General features: G+C 44.8%; 1 protein-coding gene and 1 long non-coding RNA gene across 5 annotated transcripts; one reads left to right on the top strand and one right to left on the bottom strand.

Annotated features, from left to right (window-relative positions):
* Window positions 1-1,341: 1,341 nt before the first annotated feature.
* On the top strand, window positions 1,342-20,243 carry Phr6-4 ((6-4)-photolyase). 4 transcript variants are annotated; one of them, XM_076319691.1, is made up of 11 exons: window positions 1,342-2,571; window positions 6,392-7,232; window positions 8,285-8,536; window positions 8,890-9,074; window positions 10,619-10,848; window positions 13,752-13,919; window positions 14,101-14,241; window positions 15,826-15,977; window positions 18,568-18,770; window positions 18,903-18,929; window positions 19,048-20,243. In XM_076319691.1, exons 2-11 carry the CDS (start codon window positions 6,988-6,990, stop codon window positions 19,245-19,247), a joined length of 1,803 nt encoding a protein of 600 aa, XP_076175806.1. In that variant the 5' UTR covers window positions 1,342-2,571; window positions 6,392-6,987; the 3' UTR covers window positions 19,248-20,243. The 4 variants fall into 4 exon arrangements, with proteins under 4 accessions (XP_076175806.1, XP_076175831.1, XP_076175822.1 ...); XM_076319716.1 differs by having other exon boundaries at window positions 1,655-2,571; window positions 19,114-20,243; XM_076319707.1 differs by lacking the exon at window positions 1,342-2,571 and adding an exon at window positions 2,619-5,591.
* Window positions 7,845-9,571, bottom strand: LOC143151013 (uncharacterized). The gene is made up of 2 exons (XR_012993219.1): window positions 9,297-9,571; window positions 7,845-9,215 (listed from the first exon to the last, which is right to left on the bottom strand). It is a non-coding gene; the product is annotated as an uncharacterized LOC143151013 (long non-coding RNA).
* Window positions 20,244-20,793: the final 550 nt, after the last annotated feature.

Below are 20,793 nucleotides of genomic sequence, written 5' to 3'. Positions count from 1 at the left end.
AAATATCCTGGTGTAAGAGACTTACATAACCTCGGTTCCGTGAGTTACGGTCAATGCGGATTTTTCCTGGAAAAACTACATACGATGGATTCAGAACATAACCAAAAACGTTCGGGGCACGCGTCGAGATGCAGAGTTTTTTTTACTACGCGTATAGGCAGCGGTTCGTGACGGCGGTACGAGCAAAGGGACTTGTTCCGACTATTATCCGCTTCGCGAGCCGAGTCTGTTTTTCATTGAAATTGTGAACAAAAACGGATATCCGTAAAGTAAGAGGATTAAGAAAGATAGAGGGGAGGATTCGGAGAGCCGGGTTTACACGATTTAAAATATTATGCGCATTTTGAAACGCGATAGTCTAACAAATCTCAGCCGGTAATTAAACTAACTGAGACGAATGCGTGGCAATACTTTCCGAAACGGCGTTTTTATTTACGTTATTGTATTAATTAATCTCGCGCAACGAATCATTTTATTTTTTTCTTTATCGGAGAAAACGAAGGGAGAGTTTACTTAACCTTTTTACGAATTCCATTCTTGATTTATTTCACACATCTTTTAACATTTTTACAAATAACGAATATGTATATATATATATATATATATATATATATATCTCTCAGAAAGACCAAACAGTGGTAATAAAATTATTAAGTTTCATTGAAATTCTTTCGGCCGTTTAGACGCATCGTGTTAACAGATGTAATCGTAATAGCATACGCGTTAAACATTTTCTTGTTTTTTTTTTTTTTTTAATAGTCAAACTTTTTCCTTCTAGGTTGGAGAAATAAATATAAAACGACAAAAAAATATGGTCGCCGACGAAATGCGAACAATCGCCCAAAAACTATGTATCCATTCCAAGCGGGAGCCATAGTTCACGCGGTACAAATTTATCGAACATGCTATCAGGACCTATAAAACAGTAATGTTGAGCATTTTAAAAGCTCTGTACTGTTTACAGTTCGAAACCACCTCGCACGAGAGTCGGCGAGAATAATTGCGACACCATTAGTGTAGACTGTTGCACTGGTCGCGTAAAATGGCAAAATAATAAGACGATGTACTTTCCCTGTTACAGCGTTCGACTCGTTGCATCTACACTCGCGATGGATCGTGCGTATTATAATGCGCCCCTAACTGACGTTGGTAAACACTTTTCGAATTGATTTCCCATTAAGTAATTCCGTCGTGAACTCTTGACACGATTCGTTTTACCGTCTTAAAAGTTGCGAATCAGTCAAGGACGAGCGTAAGTACGAAAGCGAACGCAACATTGCATAAGTTTTTATCCGTTGTTCGATACACGCAGGGATCTTGGCTCTACTTCCAGCCTTACGAGGCGTATATTTTTGTCACCATATTCCGAGAACACCTCCGATAGGATAACGTGGTAGCGCTTTGTAGAATCTTCGAACGAAATCAAATACTTAAACGTGATAGATTGCAGCTAAATGAAAAGCAAATATTCCGTCGATTTGGCACTCCGGTATGGATACGATGCAAATAGTAGATTATTGTCACACGTACAGCTTTAAGGGACGTGTGAGTAAACACGGAAAACAGAACACATAAATAGAGCGAGCGAGAGAGCAATAGCGGGGCAACAGCGACGCGGAACAAGTGCAAGAGAGAAGCGTATATGACAGGCAGGAGAGGACCACGGCGGTTGCAACGTGACCAAGGGATCACGTGATCGAGTTGGCCAATTGGAAGGTTCGCGGTGCCGCGGTCACGTTGCACTCGGCGTGGCTCGAACTCCCCTTGCTCTTACACGCTGCCTCTCCTGCTCTATGCTTGCTTTTAAGTTGTACGTTCGCATATGCGAGTAACCGTTCCCTCTGCGTGTCGTGTTTTCCCATCGCGAAGTCCAACGGTCTTCTTCTCCCGAAAAAACGAACGGTTGATACGCGTCGACGGTACACGACGATCCCACCTGTACTGTGATCATTGTGCAACGAATTTCAACGGATGTGAAACTCTCGCGGATGATCGAACCGAGTGTATATACGTGTGCCCGCGTATGTGTTTGTGATTGCTTTAACGAGTCGCGATAAACTTGCCGGTGCGTCGTAGTCAAAGAACATAACAGTATATTGTATTGAGATAGAATGTCCGTGCTCGCGCACGATTGTAAGTATTTGTTGGCAAATAGGCGCGAAGTCGGCTCGACCGACGCGCCGTTCTGCTCGGTTGGTAATTTTCTTCGATAATTTTCTTCGCAACGTTATTAATAAGATTAATAATTGCGAACAGTCCCCGAGTATTCTTATCTTTGCACCCGTAAATGACGATCTTTTTGTCAAATTCGGTGGAATCGGTAAAAGTTTCGAATATGTCGACTCGAGACTGAGTCTTAAAGTACACGTCCTTGCCGATCTTTGTCGACGGGATTGCACGGAATTACGTAGGTAGTGTATTAGTAATCGTTTTAATCGGCGCGTACAGTTTATCTTCGTGGATCTTGGTAATCTATAAGGCTATTGTCAAGGTTGCTCAATACTCGAAGCGAAAAGAAAAGGACGACGTTACGATACATCACAGGAAGTGCAGATTTTATAAAGTTACCACGTGAGTAAATCATTGTAAAGAAAGTTTTCCTTTCGGGAGACGTGGGTGACGAATATTTAAACGAACAATCGCTTTGTCTTCGTTACGAAATTCGTTCGACAAATATCCAGCACTTGTCTCTTGTCCATTGATCTTTAGTCACATCGATCTATCAAGAGCTGCTTACGTGACACGCATAGTTTATGTCGTGTAATCGCTCGTTCCACCTATATGTCGCCAATATTTTGAAGAGTCACGTATCGTATAGCGATTAGTAAATACGTAACGAAAATTAGTCGATTCGTATTTCATAAGGTTAAAGAAACAAGAAAAATAATAGCACTGTAGTGGTAAAATCTATTTTACCGATTCGTGTAAGTGAACATTTTTGTTTGAAAATATTCGTTAATCGTTACACGGTATAAGGTGAAACGAAAAAGCTGGTACGCAGATCGATCAAGTCGATCGAAGCGTGTTGGAAAATTGAAGGAACGTAATGATTCGTTTAACTTGACGGTACCGGACGAGAAACGCTCTGTTTTATCGACGGAACAGCGATTAAGAGATATCGAGTTCTAATAGTTACGTCGTGGTCTATCGAAAGAAAAGCGATTATGTTAGCGGGTCAGCGTGTCGCGCTTGCGTTCATACGTCGTTTCTGTTCGTTTTCGCAATTATTCGTGCATCGTAGTGCGACTAATTGACATTCCAATCATCGTGCACCGTTGTTCGACCCGTAATATATCGACATTATTCCTTTGAAACGCGTTGAACGTCTAAAATTCAGACTTCTCTTCGGACAAATCGTTACGGTCGTAAATATCGCGGAAATAAACTTTGAATATGCGTGGTTCTCGGATTGAGGAGCTATATCGTCTTGTCGACATGTTGCTCAGTATTGTTGACGCTACCGGTTTTTATCATCGTACCGTAAGCTGTGTAAGATCTCGAGAAAGATATGCGACGCGCCAATGTAAAGTGCATTCTGCCAATCGTCCACTATCGTAAACAAAGGAACTTCGGTTTCGTGTGAAATGTACTCGTGTCCTCGATCGCCATTTTCCACGTATACGGCTAGTTTACCCATATAAGCTACCTAGTAATTCGCGGGTACCGAGGAAAAGAGGATTATGTATTCCTTGATCAAGAATTCAAATTTTTCGAGGGGACGTGTACCTGACTTGGGTCTGGACCAAACAAATCACGGTGTAGACTAGATTTTACTTTACTGAATTTTTATTTGTCAATCGGTACAAGGATGCAGTTTACGCCGAATACAGTGAAAGTCTTCCGCGTTTAAGAAAAAAAAAAAAAATCGTAGAGGCCTTTGGAATAACCGAAGAGTCGGTGCACGTGAGTCCAATGTTTCCAATCGACCGCGCCGGAGCGTTTTATGACGTTTCAAACGATTCTTGAATTAATACATGCAAATATAAGATATACAAACTAAATACATTGCGGAAACTTATCTTTTACGACCTCACCCGTATTCATACATATAAAACGAACAGAACGGAATCGTACCGCGATACGTTTAGTTGAAACACAAACGAGCACGAATCCGATGAATCTTTTAACGTTCAACTAAATCCAGCGTACTAAAAGCAACGCGTTGCGGTCTGATTCACGAGCTAGCTTATTTAGCTGGTCAATTATTTTTCTAACCTAGACCCGATTCAGACGCGGCTCGTAAATTACTTTTGTCGGTTCGTCGTCAATTACCCAGTCGAATCGTCGCGTTTCCGTTACGAACGTGTTTCAACGTGTTCAACGGTTTCACCGAGAATAATTTGTTTACATGATTTTCGCGTACTCACCGGTAATTATTTTTTTTCCATTTCCACGGAGCAGCTAGGTCCAAACGTATATTCTTTGAATAATCGTGAACTCGATCACCGTCGTCGCTACGAATTATACTCGAGATACAGGCCAGTGAAGCGTGCATACTGCATAAATACTAGGTTAAGTAAACAAGCGGCCAACTCGCGACGCGAACTCCGCGACCCTGTTCGCACTTGGGATCGAAATTCAAGGGGAAAGAGGAGGGCGTAAAGGGATTTAGGAGTCGCGTGCGAAGAGCTGCATGTTCGATCGAACGATCGCGTTCAGTTCTCTCTTTCTTGCCGTTTCACAGGATCATTGCGAAGGCACGACATATCGGTGGCGCGGCTGATTGACGCTCCGCGAGTCAGCGCCGGCGGGAAATTTAAACGATCGTTTTTTTCTCCGCGAATCGAGCGTTTCGAGCAGAAACGATGCGAGGTTAGAAACGTTGTACAGTTCGCGTAAGAGATGCACGGGTGTGCACGAAACGATCGTTTCACACGCGGAAACGTTGCCGAAGATGCTGACCTGTTAGCTCGAAACCTGCCGTTTCGAGAAACGTAGACATTATAATTATGTAACACGCGTCTATATTCGGGCATGATAGGGAGTGAACGGTAGTTACGTGATTCGACCTGGAATTAATCTGCAGCTAACGAAGTTGGACGAAAATAAAAATCGTATCCCGAACCGTATTATTTGCTTCGTGTCCTGTCGTCGACGCGTTTTATTTCGCGATGTTCGCGCACACTTTTAACGACCCTTCGAAATCGCGTACAGTGGAGGAAATAAACAGAATCGAGATATTGTTCTCTCGAGTAACAGCCGGAATCTTACATCGCGCAACGCGTACGCGATTCCCTGTTATTCTTCCTCAAATTTGTATAAATACGTATCCTCTTTTAAAATCGCATCGATTAACCAACGACATTCCGTCCCTTATTTCCAAAACGAAACTTTACGGAGAAATCATTTACAGCGGGGAAATGATTTTTCACGACCTTCTTTAACATTGAATATTCTTGAAACTCGTTTCTCGACAAAAAATTGAAATTCAACCGGCACTAGTTCGTCGAGACTACAAGCGAACACTGCGAAATTGGATTTTTGAATTTTTCCCGATACGGGACGATAAAAAAATGTACTTTTGAAACGTAGACGAAAAGAAACGCACAGATTTTCATTTGAAATTTATACTGGAAAAAATTCCCGCGAATGTGAGTAAGTATATATACAAATTTCGAAATAGGAAAAAATTCAATTTTCAGCCTTGAAAACCGAATAGACGACCTTGACGTAACGCGCGCAGTAGAATTTCCAGAAAAATGTCAGCCCTCGTAGTGGGCCTTGCGTCGATAAACACTTATGAGGGAAGGGCGCTGACTGTCCGTCTTTGATTTTAACGAGCCTTTGTACGATAGTAGCATACAGTCTGTTAACGGTATATTTGGAGTATTAGACGTAGATACGCGATAGTTTCATAGATACAATCCATTAAAGTTACGGATCTCTTGATATAGATACTACAAGTAGTATAAGCGCACCAAGAGGCGCGTAACTTTAAATATTTATATTTTTAAAACTGTCGAGTGTCTACGTTTAATATTTCATACGTATCGTTAGAAACCTCTGTGCTATCATCCTACGAGAGCTCGTTGCAACCGAACGGGGGTCAGTTTGGGTCTTTCCCTTGTTAGACATTGGCCCTTGACTTATCGTTCCGGCATCAGAGACGGTCAACGATATTTTATTCCAATACCTAATAGACGATGACAAAAAACACTGTGCGATTATTTGTTCGGAATATTTGTCCGATAGACTCTCATTCGCGTTACCTGCACCACTTCAGAATGAAATATATTACGTACGAGATGGTAATCTGTCCCGTACAAAGGACCCGTTAAAGTTGTCGATCTGATTCTCCGTTCGTTGTTCGAAATTGTTAGCTAGATTTTTGTCCTCTGTCCGGCACGCGATGTTTCGTGTCGAATCGAAAGGATTTCTATTCTGTTCGTAGAACGCGAATCGTTTCCCGCGCGTCCCGACATCTTAACGAGATATCAGTATCTCGCGGTTACCGCCGCCGCCGCCACGAGGAGGATGTAGCCGCGCACTACGTAATGAACCGACGACCGACGGATCCACCGTAGAGACACGAGATTATTTCTTTTCCATAACCAGCGAAAAGATTCAATCGAGAGACCAGTAGATCGATCGAGCTCGGTTCCCGACCTTGATGACCTAAAAAAGACGGCTCGCCGCACGGCAGAATCGATTCGTCAGGATGACGGTACTCGGAGGCTGAAGGATACCGTTCGTCCAAGGTCGTGATACGGCTGGAATCCACGAAGAGACGTAGCCATCGAGTGGTCCTCCCATTCGGGGAGCGAGTTAGGCGAAGAGAAGAAGTCGATAGGGAAAAAACTAGCGCGAAGAGGGAGAACCGAGAGGGAGCCGATCGATCGTTCAAAAATGCGCTCCCTAAATTGAACGACCATCGTGACTACATCGAGAGAGAGAGAGAGAGAGAGAGAGAGAGAGTCCGTGGTTAAGAGTAGACAGGGGTAGGTGAAGAGGGAGCGGACGACGGAAGAGAATTGGAAGAAGAAGCGAATGGTGACCGAAGAACGGGGGGAGAAAGGGAAGATGACGGGCGGCCGTAATAGGGAAATAAATCCGGAAGCGGCTGTACGCGGCGATGGCGGGAAGCATACGGTTCACTGGTTTCGTAAAGGTCTCAGGTTGCACGACAATCCGTCGCTGAGAGAGAGCCTAGCCGGAGCTTCAACGTTCCGTTGCGTATTCGTCCTGGACCCGTGGTTCGCCGGAAGTACCAATGTTGGCATCAATAAGTGGAGGTGAGTAGTCACCGATAATCACTTGCATTCCTGAAATCGAGCCAGAGGCAAGTATCGCGTCCGTATGTACTGTCCGTTAGTGAGAAGAAGGCTGACGAGTGCGTATATCCCCACTCTAGCTTCACTAGCTCACCTACCATCGAGCCAGAGACAAGTATCGCGTTCGTATGTACTGTCCGTTAGTGAGAAGAAGGCTGACGAGTGCGTATATCCCCACTCTAGCTTCACTAGCTCACTTACCATCGAGCCAGAGACAAGTATCGCGTTCGTATGTACTGTCCGTTAGTGAGAAGAAGGCTGACGAGTGCGTATATCCCCACTCTAGCTTCACTAGCTCACTTACCATCGAGCCAGAGACAAGTATCGCGTTCGTATGTACTGTCCGTTAGTGAGAAGAAGGCTGTCGAGTGTTTACATCACCACTCTAGCTTCACTAGGTCACCTACCATCGCGCACAATGTCGCTATTGGCCGAGGATGGCGAAGAAATTCGCCAATAGCAGTAATGCGTGTAACGGTGGGAGGGGGGGGGGGGGGGGGACAGTTGACCGTAAATTGAAACGAGGTTGTAAACACTCGTTAACCTTTTTCTCATCAGAACGAAGGAGTAAGACTGACAGTACTGTCCATCCGCGAGAAGAAGGCCAACGAGTGTTTACATCCCACTCTAGTTCAGAGATCTGTTCAGAGCTGGAAAGAAAACGAGTTGTAATTTCGTTGTAGGATACAATTGGTCAAAATGGTGTTGCGTCTATTAATGCTACTTAGTCGTGTCGCCTAAGTAGGCGGAGCGAGCGAGATACCTCTCTTGCACCTATGTCGTTCAGCTCGTCTTCTTCTCAACTCGGTATAGTACGTGCGCGATCACGAAAGATCTGCCCTCAGTGGGCGGAGACTCCGTTCTGTCTCCCTATTCGTCGGTATATTCGACACCGTCTTCCTAACGCGAGTAAGCGAGAAACAACGCCACCTATTGGCCCAGCTGTACACATTTTTCGACACATTATTCCTCGTTCCGTGATCCAATCTCCCTATCGATCGTATCTTCGACAGGTTCCTGTTGCAATGTTTGGAGGACCTCGACTGTTCCTTGAGGAAACTGAATTCCAGACTGTTCGTGATACGCGGACAACCGGCGGAGGCTTTGCCGAAACTGTTCAAAGAATGGGGTACGACGAACCTGACCTTTGAGGAGGATCCAGAGCCATTCGGCCGCGTCCGGGACCATAACATCTCGACACTCTGTAAGGAGCTTGGTATCTCGGTGGTCCAAAGGGTCTCGCATACTCTCTACAAGTTGGACGAGTGAGTCCACAGCAAGTTTGCCCAATCAACGTCGAATTTACCTCCGAGTTTGCTTTCCCCTCGATGTTCCCGACGAGCGTGGCCTCTTAGACGGTCTCGATGACCCCTCGCGTTCAATTTGCTCTCCTTTTTTCTTTTTCTTTTTTTTTCTCTCGCGGAGATAGAAGCACGAGAGCGAGTCGAGACGACGCGAAACGTTTCCCGTTGAGAAGCAACATCCCCCCCGCGAACTCTTCTTCCGTTCGAGTGACCGTGGAATCGCCATGCCCGTTACATTCGTTGCAACGAACCATCGGCGATGGCGATCGATCGGGGCTCCGAAGCAACCGCAGCTCCATCGTTACGTGTTTCAGGATCATCGAGAAAAACGGAGGGAAGCCACCGTTGACGTATCATCAATTTCAAAATGTCGTTGCCAGTATGGACCCGCCGGAACCACCGGTGTCGACCGTCATTTCCTCCTGCGTGGGTTCGGCCTACACCCCTTTGAAGGAGGACCACGACGACCATTACGGCGTCCCGACGCTCGAAGAACTTGGTAAATCCGTGCGAAGTACACCGACTCTTGGCCAAACAGAGCCCCTTTTCGAGGAGATCCTTTTTGTACGCTCTTACCATCAAACGCCGCGGAACGATAATTGGGCGTGACAGGGTCGCGAGAAGGTAGGGACACGTGTCCCTGCGCACCAATGTTGAAAGTAACAAAATTGAATCAACTGTTTCGACACTTACGTCCGTATAGTCGGCGTACATTATTTACCTTTACGTTGGTTTCTTCTCCGAAAATAATTCGGGAACGAAAATTTGTTCCTCGCGATGATACTGTTGCTCCGGGTACCGAAGTGTCTAAGCACGGTCTCGATTCCATTATGCAGGCAGATCTTTGAAAAATTCGTTCGCTCGAACACCCAGAAATTTCCACGTGGATCGATACACGTTGTACAAGGCGAATCGACGAAGATGTATCACTTTTTAATACGTTATTCGAGTAAATAGATTCCCTTGGAAGCTGTTTACGATACCGATCCGGGTCGTTCGAAGCGTACGTAACCTTTATACGCGGTACCATCTCCTAGATTAACGGTTTCGTAGATTTTTAATTGAACAAATCGTGCGGAAGTTTCGATCGTCGATCGTGGTGACGATTCCCTCGTTGGATGGTCTACTGTCTGTCCGCGAGAAGGAAACTAACGAGTGTCTACGTCCTCACTTTAGTTCACGGTCTACTAGCTCCCTCCCAGGCGCACGCATTGTCGCTATTGGCCGCTGCCGATTTCGTCACCGCCCTACTAGCACTCCCCACCATCGCGCGCACTGTCGCTATTGGCCGCTGCCGATTTCGTCACCGCCTTACTGGCACCCCCCACCATCGCGCGCATTGTCGCTATTGGCGCTTCGTCACTGTCCTCGGCCAATAGCGACAATACGTCCAATGGTAGCGGAGCCGTAGACCGCGGAGGGGGAATGTAGACACTCGTTAGCGTTCTTCTCGCAAACGAACAGTACAATCTGTTCCAACACAAGGAACTCACGCGAACGTGACGAGTGGGATTGTGGGTTTCCCCCAATCATCTATTCATCTATAAGCTTCAATTTATCTATTATAATCGAAAAGTTGCAAATTCATCGAGAAGTAATATCAACTATGTAACATATTACCACGTATTTCAGCTCGACACTTCGAATTGAAAGACTCGTACGACAGTCGACGATATTCCAAATAAAAAAAAAAAAAAAACCGTTCAAAACTGCCACAACCGTGCCACGCTTTACAATCGAGTTACACTCGAAAGGAGTAACCGATTTAATGGAAAGTTACCAAGAAAATATGTAACGATATTCTAAAAACGTGAACTACGTGCCGCGTACTCGCACTTCCCGTTACTTCGTTTCTTCTGAAAGATCGATTCTCAGTCGTAAACTAGTACACTCGTCCGATACGTACACATTCGGCACGGTGTTACGCGTTCCGGTGTATCGACGCGCGACGAAATGGTTAAAGTAAATTAAACGCGGGCACCGTGTACACAGCGGAAGCTAGAGAATCTCTAAGGAAGAATAAGTTATTCCGATTGTTGACAGGCTTCGACACAGAGGGGCTTCGACCCCCCGTGTGGGTCGGGGGTGAGAGCGAAGCCTTGGCACGACTGGGTCGTCACCTCGAGAGGAAGGCCTGGGTGGCCAGTTTCGGCAGGCCGAAAATGACTCCGCAATCCTTGTTGCCCAGTCAAACGGGTCTCTCGCCCTACTTACGGTTCGGATGCTTGAGCACCCGACTCTTTTATTACCAGCTCACCGATCTCTACAAAAAGGTACAATGTCCCGAATCGCGTGACGCCCGGCCTGGCATTATAGAAAACGCTGAATCGTCGCGGGAAATCCGTTAAATAGGTCTCGCGTCGTTATATTCGCGTTGCTCCTTTTCAAAAGGGAAACCACCGCGCCTACCGCTTTGTTCGCGGGACAACTCACGGAACACACCACGGCTCGAGTCATGGTTCCTCGTTTACGACACGAACGCTCCCGAATTTTCCTTAGGGGTTAGATCATCCGGGCTTGGCTGAACCGAACCCCGTGACAACCATTTCCGGAAACGAATCCCCGCGACGCTTTGGAAACTTTTACGTAAGGTTCACTTTGATTCGGGGGCGCAGCGAGGCCTTCTGCGATTTAACTAATAGGGAGACGTACCAGGTGTCGGACAAATTGGTAAATTTTCATCGTTTTAGTTCGAATAGACGAAGTATGTTACTCGGGAGGGTGATAGTTTTGTTCTATCGAGGAAGAAATTGTTAAATTCTCTTCGTGTTCGAGTAAAGGAGGTTCAATGTGGGTAGAGCGATTAGTTTTATTATTGTAAAGAATATCACCCTACTAGCACAGTTACGGTAGCCTTTCTTCTCTGGGATGTTATTGTTTTGAGAGTACAGAGTGGACCGTTTAAATATTGGGTTGTTCGGAAAGTCATTTCGTTTTTTTTTTTTTTTTTTGGGTGAAAATGAAACAAGATTTTTTTTTTAGAGCGTATAAACGTTTTATTAAATTATGTATCCTCAATTTTGGAAAACGAAGTGACTTTCCGAACAACCCGATAGAAACACTTGAATATCTCCGTTAGTTGTGATTTAATTAGAGAACTCGAGATCGAATAGTTGGAACAGTATGGTTTCTAAAGTCATTGGATCATTGTTTTCTTACGTTTTGCAAGGATATCGAAAAAATTGGGTGACGTTTAAAAACCGAGATCGATGGTCTTGAATTCTCCTAAACGAAAATATGGTCTTGGAAAAGTAACAAAAATCACTTTACACGTGTATTTTTAAAAGGTGCAATTCTGTCCCGAAGAATACTTCCATGTAAATAACGGAGACATTTAATTATTCCCGTTTAAACGGTACACCCTGTATACTTGTTCTTCAGTCAGTGGTCCTCTCGGTGCATTGTTCAGCTGTAAAAGCAATATTACAATAACGATAGAGAAAAAGAATCCAACAGGTTACGGTATTACGTTTTGAGTAAAATTTGGGAAGAGTTCTCGCATAATTTACAAAACCTGTATTCTTTTCAAAGCTCTTAGAAGACTTCCACTACGCGTCAAAAATGAAACTCGTTGGTCTCACGGTAGATTCGAGCTATCCAATGTTTTCATTTTTCCCGCCAAATTTCGCGCTACCGTTTCTACATTGCTTGGAATTTTGCGAAGAACCCAACAAGTTACGATATTACGTTGTAAATAAAATTTGGAAACACTTTTCGCATAATTTACAAAACTTGCATTGTTTTCAAAGCTCTTAAGGGACATCCACTACGCGTCCAAAGATGAAAGTCTTTCCAAAGATCAATTCGTTGGTTTCACGGTAGATTCGAGCTATCCAATATTTTTATTTTTCGCGCCAAGTTTCGTTGGAACAGTTCTCGCATAATTTACAAAACCTGTATTTTTTTCAAAGCTCTTAGGGGACTTCCACTACGCGTTGAAAGATGAAAGTCTTCCCAAAGATCAATTCGTTGGTTTCACGGTAGATTCGAGCTATCCAATGTTTTCAATTTTCCCGCCAATTTTCGCGCCGCCGTTTCTACATTGCTTAGAATTTTGTGAATATTTTCGCGCTAAATTTCAGGCTACCGTTTCTACGTTGCTTGGATTTCTGTAAACATTTTCGCGTTACCGTTTCTACGTTGCTTGGAATTCTGTGAACATTTTCGCGTCAAATTTCGCGCTACCGTTTCTACGTTACTTGGAATGTTATGAACATTTTCGCGCCAATTTTCCCGCCAATTTTCGCGCCGCCGTTTCTACGTTGCTTGGAATTTTGTGAATATTTTCACGCTAAATTTCAGGCTACCGTTTCTACGTTGCTTGGATATCTGTAAACATTTTCGCGTTACCGTTTCTACGTTGCTTGGAATTCTGTGAACATTTTCGCGTCAAATTTCGCGCTACCGTTTCTACGTTACTTGGAATGTTATGAACATTTTCGCGCCAATTTTCGCGCCGCCGTTTCTACGTTGCTTGGAATTTTGTGAATATTTTCGCGCTAAATTTCAGGCTACCGTTTCTACGTTGCTTGGATATCTGTAAACATTTTCGCGTTACCGTTTCTACGTTGCTTGTAATTCTGTGAACATTTTCGCGTCAAATTTTGCGCTACCGTTTCTACGTTACTTGGAATGTTATGAACATTTTCGCGCCAATTTTCCCGCCAATTTTCGCGCCGCCGTTTCTACGTTGCTTGGAATTTTGTGAATATTTTCGCGCTAAATTTCAGGCTACCGTTTCTACGTTGCTTGGATATCTGTAAACATTTTCGCGTTACCGTTTCTACGTTGCTTGTAATTCTGTGAACATTTTCGCGTCAAATTTTGCGCTACCGTTTCTACGTTACTTGGAATGTTATGAACATTTTCGCGCCAATTTTCGCGCCGCCGTTTCTACGTTGCTTGGAATTTTGTGAATATTTTCGCGCTAAATTTCAGGCTACCGTTTCTACGTTGCTTGGATATCTGTAAACATTTTCGCGTTACCGTTTCTACGTTGCTTGGAATTCTGTGAACATTTTCGCGTCAAATTTCGCGCTACCGTTTCTACATTACTTGGAATGTTGTGAACATTTTCGCGCCAATTTTCCCCCCAATTTTCGCGCCAAGTTTCTACGTTGCTCGGAATTGTGCGAAGATCGTTTGAAAAAGAAAAAAAGAAACTTTCTCATCGTAGATAAAGAAAGCCGTGCCCCCGCTGTCTCTGCACGGTCAGCTTCTGTGGCGCGAGTTCTTTTATTGCGCCGCCACGAAGAATCCGAATTTCGATCGGATGCAGGGCAATCCGATTTGCGTGCAGATACCTTGGGACAAGAACGTCGAGGCGCTCGCCAAGTGGGCAAACGTGAGTGAATTGAACATATTTGCGTCGACGAGAGATCGTTTCGTTGGTCGAGCTTCTCGGACCGAGATTCTCGTTCGTTGTTCGCCGCGAAAGCACGACGACCAACACACGTTCTCGAGTGGGGGACGCGCTCTCCTATCGTGCTCTATACGAAACGAGACGAAAGGTGTTTGTCGAACAGGGCCAAACGGGATTTCCGTGGATCGATGCGATCATGACGCAGCTCAGGGAGGAGGGATGGATTCATCACTTGGCCAGACACGCGGTCGCTTGTTTCTTGACCAGAGGCGACCTTTGGATCTCCTGGGAGGAAGGAATGAAGGTAAAATGTCGAGTCGTGTGCAGTGGCATTTCGATCAACGTTCGAAGAACCAACGAGAACCGTCGATGCTCGCGATGCGACCGGTCGAACGAGATCGTTTGTCCTCCCTTCCCTCGATCCATCCCTACCCTCTTCCTTCGTGTTTTTCCGCGTTCTCGTCATTGGATCGATCGTTCTACAGTCCTTTTAACGTTCTGTAAAATACGTGGAGTCTTTCTTGTGCTACAGTTTCTTTAAAAAATTTAGGATCCAAGGTCGCGTAGAGGAGAATATTACGCGCGTCGTTGTTTCGTGCCGGTTACCAAGCACGCGCGAGGAGAAAAGAGGACAACGGAAGTGTCGATTATTCGGTCCTGTTTGAACTTTTTGTTATTGGTCTTCATTTGTATAGATGGTTCCCTTTCTCGGACCTCTCGTTAACCTTATCTTCCATCGTATTAATTTTCCAAGTGTTGGATTTCGTATTATCGTTTATATTTTCGGATTAACCCTTTGCACTCGAGGCTTCTTCGCTACCGGAAACCGACGCCTCGAGAAAATCCTCCAAGTCGTAAAATTAATCCGGAATGGAACATTTTTATATACTTCGTGTACACGCGTTTACGCTCTACGAGAACGTAATATTTGAATTCCAAACCACCAAGAATTCCCGGATCGATAATAGTACAGTGAATTAGGTGGCGAACGAGGATCCCCTCTCGAGTCCAAAGGGTTCACTTTTCGTCACATTGGTCTTCATTTGTTATACATACTATTAGTTATCTTCCTCGAACCTCTCGTTAACCTTACCTTCCATCGTACTAATTTTCCAAGTATTATATTCCCTATTATCATTTATATTTTCGGATTAACTTTTCGTCACATCGGTCTTCATTTGTATATAGTATATAGTTGTATACATAGTTGCCTTTCTTGGACCTCTCGTTAACCTTACCTTCCATCGTACTAATTTTCCAAGTATTATATTCCCTATTATCATTTATATTTTCGGATTAACTTTTCGTCACATTGGTCTACATTTGTCCACATAATTCTCTTTCCCGGAACTCTCGTTAACCTTACCTTCCATCGTACTAATTGTCCAAGTATTATATTCCGTATTATCGTTTCCACTTTCGGATTAACCGGTCAATTCGAGCTGAATTCTGACCCAATAAGCTCCGGTTAAGCGGTAGGGAGTCTACCGTATACGATTCCCACGATTTAAGAACAACCGCCATCTTGAGGACTCTGAAACTAATTCTTCCCCGTCCAAAAACTATTCATTCCGTTTACCGTTGTTCCCTGTAAAACTTTCGAGTCCAAGGTCGCGCAGAGGTCATATCATGCGCGTCCCTCTGAAAATAATCTTCCTCGTGCTCCTCGAAGCCTTTCGAAGCTACTCGAAGCCCTTCGAAGCTACTCGAATCCCTTTGAAGCTACTCGAATGGTATTGTCGCGGTTAGGGGACGGGTTAGCGTTCCTGTTTTCGCGATGGAACGCATCCTGTGCACCTGGAAAGTCACAGTGTGTATATTTACGAGCCAACGAAGAAACCAGGGACGATCGTAAACTTGTAAAAGGACGCGATTAATTGTTCTCAAGGTATTCGACGAGCTCCTGCTGGACGCTGACTGGTCGGTGAACGCGGGGATGTGGATGTGGTTATCGTGCAGTTCCTTTTTCCAACAATTCTTCCATTGTTACTGTCCGGTGAGGTTCGGCAGGAAGGCGGACCCGAATGGCGATTATATCAGGTAACATTGATCTATTCGCGAACCAGCACGGATTCTATAACTGTTTCGTTTCACCCTCGAACGGTGTCGTGACATTTTGCGTACAGAGATGACGTGGACGGAGCCACGTTTTCTTCGTTTCCATTCTTAGGTGGTTATAAAATATTGTTAGGAAAGTGATTTCGTTTTTCAAAATGGAGAATATATAATTTAATAAAATGTTTATACAGTTTAAAAAAATTGTATTTCGTTTTCACCAAAAAAAACAAACGAAATGACTTTTCGAACAATCTAATATTATTGCACGCTCCTTTGGAGCAATAAAAAAGGACGTTAAAGTTCAACGAATAGGAAAAAATCGACGTATAGTAAAAAAATAAATAATAAACAGAATTTCTATGGTTTCTAGGTGTTAAAATCGACACCAATGTGTATCAGAAAAATTTATGCTCGTTTAAAGGTGTGCGACGAGGCTGATACTTCAAATCTTTCGCTCGAGGCTCGTAACGAACATCAAAGTACTATTCAGACATGGAAAGAACGCGAGTGGGACGATACAGGGGCAAGGGGGGTTCCTCGTTCGCTCTCACTACACGAATGGAGTAATGCTCGTTTAAATTTCAATAGAGCTGTCTCGTTTGAATTTCAACGACCTAACCTCACATTTTCGCGCTACATACGAACAAAGACGGTGAATAGTTACAGCAAGAGTAAACGAGAAAGGAGTAGCGTGACAAGTAGCGACGATCGAACTCGGTACACAAAAATTCGGATCGTTCGATTACAAAAATGAAGAAAATTTCCACATTTTTCGCTTCATCTTTGCAATGATCTTGGCCGACGGATCGGCGAGGTTCTCCCGATCGGAATGAGCCCAAACACGGGATAAATTGGAGAATTTTACCACCGCTCAATTATTTTCGCTATTCGGCGTATTAAAATTCATTACGAATAATATTCATCCGATTTACGTCGCGTTTGGACTCGTTTCGTTCGAGAGAACCTCGTCGATCCAGTGATACCATTATTACGAGGATAGAGCGATAAAAAAGAAAAGAATTCTAATTTTTTTTATTTTAATTGGACGATTAATCGTGGTGCATGCAGCGTTCCTTCGAAATGCTCGAGTTGGACTATCCCTTTATTATTTCTACTCCTTTCTCGCTTTTTTTCGCTAGATATATTCTCTCCCTTTGTCGAGGGGCTGCAGATTCGAGCTCGAGACAAGTTCTGGAACGTCACTTGCTCCGCGATGATATTAGCGAGTATTACCGCGGCAGATTGTTGCAAATAAATTGAAGAATTCTTAAAGAAGCTATCGACGACCGTAGACTCGTTGAAACTATTATTTACAAATAAAAATATAATCCAGTAGATTCAAAGGAGTGACAAAGTGGAGGATTGGTGGTTAAGGAGTATGCAGGATTAACCCCTGATAGTTTCTTTTGGAATTATCCTCGGTCGTACCAAACTTGCGAGCCAAATGTACCGGAAAATCGGCCAGTTTGCAAATACATCGCCGATAAACGAATTTCCAAAGTCGCCGGGTCTTTCGAATTATTTTGCACCCCGATGACGCGCAACAATCTAATACAGTCACCTCGCCCTAACTTTTGCTTCTCTGAAGTCGAGACTTCGCCAAAATGGGAAGTTGCGTTTTCTTTTTCGTCCTTGCCTACTTTTAAACAAAGACACTCGCGTAAGAAGAAAGAAGATGTGCAACCTGTCAGTGAGAAAGACGAACACAATGTTTCGTTCTATCTGAAGCTTGGTGAAGGTAGACATTTCCGTGTCGTAACTCTCAAAAACACTGACAAATCCTAAGAATCGACAGTAGTCCAAAATTAAGGAAAGTTGATCGTACTATCGAAATGACCACTCGACGCAACGATACTATGCGTTTTTGGAAAGATGACGAATGGAAGAAACGCGGTTACGATTGGTCGTAACAGATCAGTCACGCCTGTACGCACCCGTGGTCTTAGTCGTGGTGTATTATTGGTCGAAGTGGTTCTCTCCCACTACCAATCGCGTCGACCGACAAAGAGGGGGAAGGTGACGCGTGGGGGCAAAGCGAAGCAGTGGTAAGCGAACGGTAGTGGGGGAGGGTTGAAGGTGGGGGTTTAGGCGGAGTCAGCGAGGTATTCTTGCCTTTGTGCCGCCCCACTGATCATCTTTCCAGCAACGCTTAGTAGAGGTATACTTGCCCGTATCAAACCCGCATTCCTCGATCTCGTCTTCTTTTCAGCTCCGAGTAGTACGCGTTCGCGTAGAAAAGTCCACACGACGCCATTCGAGGGTCGAGTCGCAGGACGATTCTTTCATCGATGGACTCGAAGACGCTTGAAACTCTCAACGATGATCCTGTGCTCGTACGAAGTGGTAGATGACCCTCGCGTCATCGACAAGAGATTGCTACGTTTGTGAAACGTTCGTGAACGAAAAACGAGACTCACAGGTGACCGCGGGTCTTCGAGTCCATTGGCGGGAGAATCACCCTGCGCTATAGTCGCTCGGCGAGCTCAATGACCCGAGTCGCGTACACCGACACCGAATAAAAACCGACGATTTCGTTTTCGTTTTTTTCCTTTGTATTCTATTCTGGCGCCAGACGGTACTTGCCGGTCTTGAAGAACTTCCCGACGAGGTTCATCCACGAACCGTGGAACGCGCCTCTCAGCGTGCAACGTGCCGCCAAATGTATCATCGGCCAGGACTACTCGTTACCGATGGTGAATCACGGCAAGAGTTCACGGATCAACATCGAGAGGATGAAGCAGGTCTATCAGCAGCTGAACAAGTATCGCGGCAACGGTTAGTGACGATCTGTCCGTGTTAAGATATCGCTGAGGGAGTTAACAGCAACTCGTTTCTCGAGTTGCAACATGCGCGAGGTGTATCGAATACCTGTAACCAGGGTGACATCGTTTTTCTTTATCGTTGCAGGTGCATCGCTTAAAGGAGAGACGGTCGGTGAGTAGCAACGTCGATGTGTCTAGCACGCGTAGCAACGCTCTGGTCTCAATTTTTTTTTTCTTTTTTTTTTCGTTTTTTCTTTCTTTTTTTTTACTATTTCGTTCATAATCGAAAGAGAGGACGTCTTTCACGGTCGGGACGAAATTGCAATACACCGTACAACGAGCGACTTTTATGCAAGGCTTACTGAACGCGTTACCGCCACCACCGGTGAAGGAAAACGAGGAGGACGCGAAGCAGAAGCAACCATCGCCGCCACCGGAGACCAAACCGAAGATCGAAGGTGCCCTCAATCAGACCACCCAACAACATTAACACCAATAGCGACGGATGTAACGACCCGAGCGATAAACGAACTCTCGATTGTTCCGTACCTTGTTCTTTTTTTTTTAATTTATACCATTGTTATTTATTTCTTGCGTTTCTCGTCCCGCGAACATTTATCGAGGCCAGCGGACGAAATCGTCTCTCCTCTTTTTATTCTTTTTTTTCTCGCTCGGGGAGCAACGTTGTCCCTCGAGGCAAATGTTCGAGAAATTTATATTTTTAAACGGACACCAAGCTCGTGTAAAATTCGAGGAGAAGCGGTGTGGCACACCGCGACGACGAAAACCGCAGGGTCTACGGTTAGTGTGTGCGACTGGGTTCGCGAGGCGTGATAATGTCGACGTTTACGTTCGGTTAAAAAAAGAGTAGCGGTGACGCGCACTTTATATTCTTATCGCTGTACATAAAAACACGTGCGTCATAAATAGATTTTTCATGTAAAACCCGTCTGACGATTATTTTCAACAGTCGAGGCGGCTGGTGTTCAACCCACGTTGCCCACGCCCTGCACCGGCCATCGACGTCGCTTGTGTTCCACGTAGAGAAGGATGCGTTGTTTACTACTTACCTCGTCGAGAGAGGTTTCACGTGGACCAACCGACTCTCGATACGGCCAGAACCGAGCGAAGTCGGCTTGAAAGCGGGGTCGGTATATCTCGTCCCTTGCTTCGATCGGACTCGTGAAACGAGAACTTTACCAGCCCTTTCGGATAGGACGTTTCGGGTTTTCGCTCTGTAATTAATTTTATTTATCTCTCCCGTTCCGTTCGGTTACGAGAGCGGAAAAATGAACGACGATATCTCCATCCATCCGTCGCGACAACGTGCAGCGGACAAAGTCGTTACGTCACTCGGGTTTTTTTTATTTTTTCATGTCAACAAATGATATATTTTTAGTGCCTATAGTACTTATAGTTTTACAGTACATTTCTCGTTAGATTTAAACAATTACAAATGAACATTCTCCAACACTCAAAGACGGAACTCTAATGTTTCTCCTTTGCAAGCTACCTTTCGCACTCTCGTCACTCTCGTGCTCGCACGCACACGCACACGCATACAACGCACGCAATCTCACCATGTCTCGCATACGGTCGTTTCTTATACGTCGATTCTTTCGCTCTCGTTCGCGCGCTCGCATCTTAAATTACAGATTTATTAATTTATTATTTCCTTCGCTCGCGTCTCGTGTGTATGTACGTACGTACGTACGTACGTATGTATGTACGTACGTGTGTACGAATGTGTACGTATGTATGTATACATGTATCTATGTATGTGCGTACGTGTGTACGTGTGTGGTATGCTGCTGCTGCCTATCTATATGTTCGTGTCCGTCTGCGTGTCGCGTGTATGATTTCTTTTTTCAATATTTTTTTCTTACAAACGCTCGTGTGTCTCGTGGTGCGTTTTGCACCCTCCCCCCCTCCTTGCGAGGCAAGTGGACCGGAAGTTCGCGAGCTTCGGCGATCTCGCGACGACGAATCTCCGAAATGCGTGGCGCGGACGCGATCAACGCGACGATCATTGTCCG

The sequence above is a fragment of the Ptiloglossa arizonensis genome, chromosome 1, assembly GCF_051014685.1.
Source record: "Ptiloglossa arizonensis isolate GNS036 chromosome 1, iyPtiAriz1_principal, whole genome shotgun sequence".
NCBI classification, from domain to species: domain Eukaryota; kingdom Metazoa; phylum Arthropoda; class Insecta; order Hymenoptera; family Colletidae; genus Ptiloglossa; species Ptiloglossa arizonensis.
The sequence above is the reverse complement of the archived record's forward strand: the minus strand, read 5'-3'. Positions and strand labels throughout refer to the sequence as shown.

Bases quoted from the DNA above. Each gene is read 5' to 3' on its own strand.
- Phr6-4 (XM_076319691.1), top strand. From the start codon at position 6,988: ATGGTGACCGAAGAACGGGGGGAGAAAGGGAAGATGACGGGCGGCCGT. The intron at 9,075-10,618 runs GTAAATCCGTGC...GATTGTTGACAG, and splicing joins CCCGACGCTCGAAGAACTTG to GCTTCGACACAGAGGGGCTT. The intron at 15,978-18,567 runs GTAACATTGATC...TTCTGGCGCCAG, and splicing joins CCGAATGGCGATTATATCAG to ACGGTACTTGCCGGTCTTGA.